Raw genomic sequence first — 7,143 nt, forward strand, 5'->3', positions numbered from 1 at the left:
TTTTTTTTAAATTGGTGAACCTACGTTGACACATCATAATCACCCATAGTCCATACTTTACATTATTATTCATTCTTAGTATTGTATACTCTATGCATATGGACAACTGTATAATCCTTTGTACCCACCATTATAATATCATATTATTTTCACTGCACTAAAAATCCTCTGTGCTCTGCCTATTCATCCATTCCTCACCACTACCCCTGGTAACTGCTAATTTTTTTTTAACTGTGTCCATAATTTTGCCTTTTCCAGAGTGGTATACAGTTAGAATCATATAGTATAGCTTTTTCATATTGGTTTCTTTCACTTAGTAATATACACTTAAGTTTTTTCCATATCTTTTCATGGCTTGATTTCTTCTTAATGCTGAATAATATTCTATTTTCTGGATGGACCACAGTTTACTTATCCATTTACCTACTGAAAGGACATCTTGTTTGCTTCCAGGTTTTGGCAAACATAAATAAAGCTGCTATAAACATCCATGTTCAAGTTTTTGTTGGATGTAAGTTTTCATCTCCTTTGGGTAAATACCAAGAAGGGCAATTGTTGCATCAATGCTAAGAGCATGTTTAGTTTTACAAGAAGCTGTCAGGCTGTCTTCCAAATTGGCCAAACCATTTTGGGCAGTGTGGGCCACCCTGCTCTGGGTGTGGGGCCCAGGCACCAGGAGAGTTCCAGGCACAGCCATCTGAGACCTGTAAGCCCTGCTCTCCTGGCTTGGCTAGTGGCTGCATGGCTTGAAGCTTGCTGTGTTTAGAAATGGCCAATACCAATGGACCAGACCGTCAAGTACTACATCCTAGAAGAGATCCAGAAGCACAACCACAGCAAAAGCACCTGGTTGATCCTGCACCACAAGGTGTACAGTTTGACCAAGTTTGTGGAGAAACATCTTTGGGGAAGAGGAGCAGTGTTCAGGCAATAAGCTGGAGAAATGCTACCGAAAACTTTGAGGGTGTCAGGCACTCTACAGATTCTAGAGAGTTGTCTAAAACATACATCATTGGGGAACTTCACCCAGATGACAGATCAAAGAAAACCAAGCCTTTGGAAATTCTCATTACTACTATTGATTCTAATTCCAGCTGGTGGACCCACTGGGTGATCCCAGCCATCTCAGCATTGATGGTAGCCCTGCTGTATCTCCTCTACACAGTGGAAGACTAAACACGTTCTCAGAAGTCAATGAGAGAGAAGACCGCTTTGGACCAGGGAGAAAGAACAAAAAACACTTGCTGAATTGATGAATAAATACCTGTGCTTGCCAAATATTTATGGAGTAGAAATGATAAACGAGCATGAATGTTACATCCATTGAATGAACTCTCTCCTCAGATCCAGTGGCCCAATGTTTTCTTTGACTTAGTAGAGAAACTGAGAATAACATTTTAAAAATCTCTGGATTTGAGCCCTACCAGCACAAGATTTGGAAGGTTGACCCCACATACATCTTCTTGCAGCATAGCTCTGCTCTGTAAAGTGGCCCAGAGATACAAGTGCCCCTATCTTATTGCTTCCCCATAACTTAAAGCAATACCATTTACCTTCAACAATGGATTTGAACTGCCTATTTATACTTAGATTTTTACAGTACAGTACTATAAAGTATTTTCCCTTTCTTATGATTTTCTTAATAAACATTTTATTTTCTCTAGCTTAATTTATTATAAGAATACAGTATATAATACATGCAACATACAAAATATGTGTTAATCAACTGATGATATCAGCAGCAGAACATATAGGTAGGCCCCTGTAATCCCTCACATTGTTTAAGGGTCAACTGTACTTCTCAAATTTCAGTGTGTATATAGAGCACCCAGGAGTCTGATAAAATGCAAATTCTGTTGTGTGTTAGCCAGTTGTATGCCTAGCATCTTTTGTTTTGTCAGATACTTTGTTTTTGTCTTAATGCAAAATGAGAGCCTGCGAAGCTTGTTATTTCCATTTACTTACTTAAAATATGAACAATAAGTAAAGTATAAATAGCTACATTTATGTGCCTTGGTGCACAGTTCAGTCTTTGGTTGATGATGAAACATTAAATTGTCTCATTTGGTTGTCATGGGAATAATTGAATGCCATTAATGATTAGTGAATCTGGTCTGTGTGTTGTCCTTCAGGGCCTGTTACAATAGGCTTATTATATACTATTTCAAATCCCCCTTTGTGATTTACTTTTTAAACTGAACTATATTCTTCCATTCTTCAAGGCTTTGGTGTTTTGCGAATATCTTTGCCTCTATAATAATCCTCTCTTTCATACTCTGAGCTGACTGCTAAGTTTATTGTTATTTCATTTCCATTGCCTTTTAAATTGTTAACATCTGCTAGATTTTTTAACTTCCCAGAGAGGAAAAGGAAATTAAACATGAACCATAGTGCACTTGGGCAAAATATGTACTACTGTTATAGATTGAATGAAGATTCATAGTAAAAAGTCTCTCTTAAGAGTCTGGTTTACAATGAGATACCACCTCACACTGGTCAGAATGGCTAAAATTAACAAGACAAGAAACAACAGGTATTGGCAAGGATGCAGAGAAAGGGGAACCCTGTTACAGTGTTGGTGGGAATGCAAACTGGTGCAGCCACTCTGGAAAACAGTATGGAGTTTCCTCAAAAAGTTAAAAATAGAACTACCTTATGACTCAGCAATTGCACTACTAGGTATTTATTCAAAGGACACAAAAAATAGTGATTTGAAGGGACACATGCGCCCTGATGTTTATAGCAGCAATGTCCATGATAGCCAAAATATGGAAAGAGCCCAGATGTCCATTGACACTGGAATGGATAAAGAAGATGTGATATATACATATATCTCGAATATGACTCATCCATCAACAAGAATGAAATCTTGCCATTTACAACAACGTGGATGGAAACAGAGGGTATTAGGCTAAGTGAAATAAGTCAGTCATAGAAAGACAAATACCATATGATTTCACTCATATGTGGAATTTAAGAAACAAAACAGATGAACATAGGGAAAGGGAAGGAAAAATAAAATAAGACAAAAACAGAGAGGGAGGCAAACCATAAGAGAGAGACTTAACTATAGGAAACAAACAGGGCTGCTGGAGGTGAGGTGGGTGGGGAGACAGGACAGTTAGGTGATGGGTATTAAGGAGGGCACTTTTTGTAAAGAGCATTGGGTGTTATATGCAACTGACAAATCACTAAATTCTATCCCTGAAGTTAATAATAACTATATATTAACTAAATTGAATTTAAATAAAAAATGTAAAAAAAGAGTCTGGTTTATTTGATTCCACATATTCTTGCTATACCAAGTCAGATTTTTTAAAAAAAAGGTATAATTTCTACTATCAAGGCAGTTTTACTCAGATGAATATTGTGCAATAGAAAAGTGGCTACTTGCCAGAGATTGTTACCGTTGGCCAGGTAGACTTGCTTGTGAGTAGAGGTGAACTTGTAATTGGCCTCTATTGTGGGAACTCAATTACTGCATTCATGTAGGTGTCCTTTAGGCCTCTGTTACGTTTCTTCCCTTATGAATGGACTTCATGAGAGTTTATTACCTGAATTTCCAATACTAGAACTAAAATGAGACCATTCTAGGAATATGAGGAAATTCATCATCATTCAATAGAAATGTGCACATGCAGCTAACACTCAAATTTTTAAATTTAATTTTAGGCAATTTGTAGAACTCTAAGATTAAGAATAACTGGGGAAAAGAAAGGGATGCAAAGATCAGGTTGAGTTAGAGAGGGGAAGATATCACTGGTGAGATAAAAGAAAACAAAGATAGAAAATGAAATAATAAATAAGTTTAATGTATAGACTGTGTCCTTCAGATAATTAGCTTCCAGCTATGCATAGTTTACAGATAGATGATTTATGTGGGAGTTCTAAAAAATGACTTACCGCTTAAAGATCAGTGGCAAAGATGAAAAAATGAAGGGAAATTGTTAATATGTGCTAAGGTGAATGTCAATATACAAATGCAGCAGTCACACTTTAAAATTGTATCTTAAAGAAATGAAGTGTAGATGGAAAAACAGGTATGTATATGAATGTTCATTTCAGTGTTATAATGACAAAAATGCAAGCACTCTGAATTTAACAATAAAGCACAGATCAACTAAATATGGCTTGTTTTTGTCAATACACTACTGCAATCATGGTAAATAATGTAGATCAATGACTCTCAAATTTAATGTGCATGTGAATCAGTGGTGTTCTGGTAAATGTTTAGCAACTGGCTTTCTGAAAAAAAAAATGTTGTGTGAAGTATTTGATGATTTCTGTAATACAAATATTCCATCGTGGCCGATTCAATGATACCAAAGTGATGCGACTGAAGGCAGATTTGGGAAGAGATGTCTACAACTGGCTCTCTTAAAATGCAAGCCACCTCTAGCACACCACTGAATTATGAATCACTTGTGGCCTTGTTTAAATGCAGATTCTGATTCAGTAGGTTTGGGGAAAAGCCTGAGACCTTTCATATTGAAAAAGCTCTTAGGTCATGTTGCAGCTGCTGCTCTGGGGACAATTGGAGCAGTGAATAGAATAATATCTGTTGACAAGAGAAAAAAATGTCTCCAGTATATTACTATATGAAACTAAAACTTGAAACAAAGTTGTGTAGATTGTTGTATTATATTTCCAAGATATATATAGTATGAACACATTGTGTCATGTGGTATATTCATATATGTATGTATAATGTTGATATGCCCAGTAAGTTGATAGTACGTTGTTAACTTATGGGAATGGAATAAAAAAGAAATTTTATTTTTTTTTCTCCTATGGACCCTTTAAAATTAATTTAGTAGGGAAAGTTTCTCCCCCTGAATGTAAACTTAAAAACCAACTGTCTAAATTGTAAAGTACAGTATTCATTTAGAAAATAGGATGTTAAGTTTTAATAATCAAAATTCTAAACTTTATTTAAAATTAAATCTTCTCTCCTCTTTCTGATAGGACAGTTTTCAGGTGGCCTACCTGCTTTTGGGAAGGGTATATGGATGGCTTCTCCTCCTCCTTTTCTTGATCTGCAGTTTGTCTAACCTTGAAGTCATGCCCTTCCATGATTGGTATATGTGGGAGAAAGGAGAGAAAGAGGGATAAGAAGGTTCTCACTGGAACTCCTAGTGCTGTAAGCTGGCTTTGCCTCTCTGGGCTGGCAGATGTCTGGTGCATGACCCCTTTCATGGGGCACATTGGTGGATTTCTCAGATCCTCATGTCTGGGGACTTCTTTACTTGCCATGCCTCACATGTGAATTACTATTTTGTGTGTTCTTCTGGGAAGCTCTCTGTAACTCCTACGAATCCTGAGTTCATCTCCAATTTCCTGTTACTGGGATCCATTTACTTTGACAGACACAAGACAATCCCAGTACTTTCTCACGTGGGAAATTTTCACTTACCTTTTGACTTGAACAACTCGGGAAGTTCAGGCCATGTCCAGGCAGCAGTGGTTCACTTGGCTTCACTATCAGAGAAATTGGCCTTTGTATTCACTAGATTTCTCCAGGGGAATGTCAGTCTCCGAGTCCATAACACCCCCATTTTGGGGTCACATATTAAACTCTCTCAGTAGTTATATTGAAGCTGGTACCTCCTCCTCCTTCATTGTTAAGCTTTGAGTACGGGCAGGCATTCCTAATGCTTCTCCCTTGGGGTCAGTTGAACACCCAGAATTTCAATAGCTTTCGCTTCAAATCCTCTCTTGAAATCTTTCTCCAGTTAGGGTTTCCTCTTGCATCCCTGATGTGATTGAGAGTTCTAAGAGCCTTGGAATAATCCTACCCCTTCGCCTTTTTGTTTAAATTGATAAATAATACATTTGAGTATGGCTCTTCCCTCTGATATGAAAGATCAATCCTGTTTTGGTCTTGATTGAAATTCACTTTTAGCAAACATATCACAAAAATAAAATGATATGCCTCAAAAATACTAATATTGGTTGTGGTGAGGATATGGGTGTTTTCCTTTGAATTTGTATTTATTTTCACATTTTTCTGTGATTACAACACTTTTATCACTCAAAACATATTATTAAAAAACACATATTTCTACATTTTTGGCTTTTAAAACCTGGCAATGAATCAGTTTTTATAACTAGCTTTGTTTTTATTTCTTGTTCAATCTCTAGAGTGCTGATCTAATTTTTGCCACAGGTAGGAAATTACATATAAGTGTTATGTTTTTAAAGAGCCTATGTAATATCTGAAAGGGACAGTGGAAGCTTAGAATTTTATATACTTTATATTTCTTGGTGGAAGCAAATATTGCCTGATTTGCTGAAAGCTCTAAAACCTCTATGTAACCCTTTGCTTGTCTCTGTTACCTTTGTCTTTTTGTGTACTACCTTCTCCAATTTGTACAAAAACAAATTATACTTTCCCCCCTAGTTAATGGCACAATGCCAAATTTCCACATGGTTAGGGGAGATGATGGGGAATAGGGCCAGGTATAAGATATAGCTGTGTACAGAATGAATGGATGGATGGATGGATGGATGGATGGATGGATGGATGGAGACATCTTAGCTGACAGGTGGAGCATAGCTGGTAATCCAGAAGCAAGTCATACTTGGAAAAACAGGCAAGGAGACATTTGGTGTCAAAATTCATTTGGTACCATGGATTTTAACCCTTGAGCTAGAGGTCAGGATCACAACTCTAGTCCATAGGTAGGGCTTTGGAAAGAATAAAGTATCCAGGGCCCTGGTTTTGGAGATGTTGCTCTGGATTCCAATTCACTTAATGTATAGAACTTAGAATGAAGCAAGTCTTTTCAATGTTTAATACTGTGAAAAGACTGATATGAAGCAGTTCTGGGGACACAAAGGGAACAATGGAATATTCTAACTATTTGACTTCAAATGCAAGATCAGGGCTGGGTCAGCAGTGAGGATGCTGGATGCTGAATCCTGAGTTTTGGATTGGTGTTTTTTAGATTCTACCTGGTAGAGGTTGGAATTAGTTTTAGAATTTCCTGCTTGGGGCAAGGATGGTGGTGAGAGTTTGAACCTGCAGGAGGAAGATGTGTGAAGATAGATGCTGATGCTGAAAATCATTTAGGTTTGTGTTTCTCAGTATAATCCTGAAATTACCTGCATTTCAATCATTTTGGAGGTTTATTGAAAAATGTA

The 7,143-nt window shown here is 37.1% G+C and overlaps 1 protein-coding gene across 1 annotated transcript; it reads left to right on the forward strand.

Moving 5' to 3' along the window:
* The first annotated feature begins 781 nt into the window (after window positions 1-781).
* LOC103661823 (cytochrome b5-like) lies at window positions 782-1,176 on the forward strand. The gene is given in 2 exon segments (XM_040626563.1): window positions 782-938; window positions 941-1,176. Coding segments are annotated over 2 exon segments (393 nt in total).
* Window positions 1,177-7,143: the final 5,967 nt, after the last annotated feature.

This window comes from Ursus maritimus, unplaced genomic scaffold, assembly GCF_017311325.1.
Source record: "Ursus maritimus isolate PB19 unplaced genomic scaffold, ASM1731132v1 scaffold_11, whole genome shotgun sequence".
Taxonomy (NCBI): domain Eukaryota; kingdom Metazoa; phylum Chordata; class Mammalia; order Carnivora; family Ursidae; genus Ursus; species Ursus maritimus.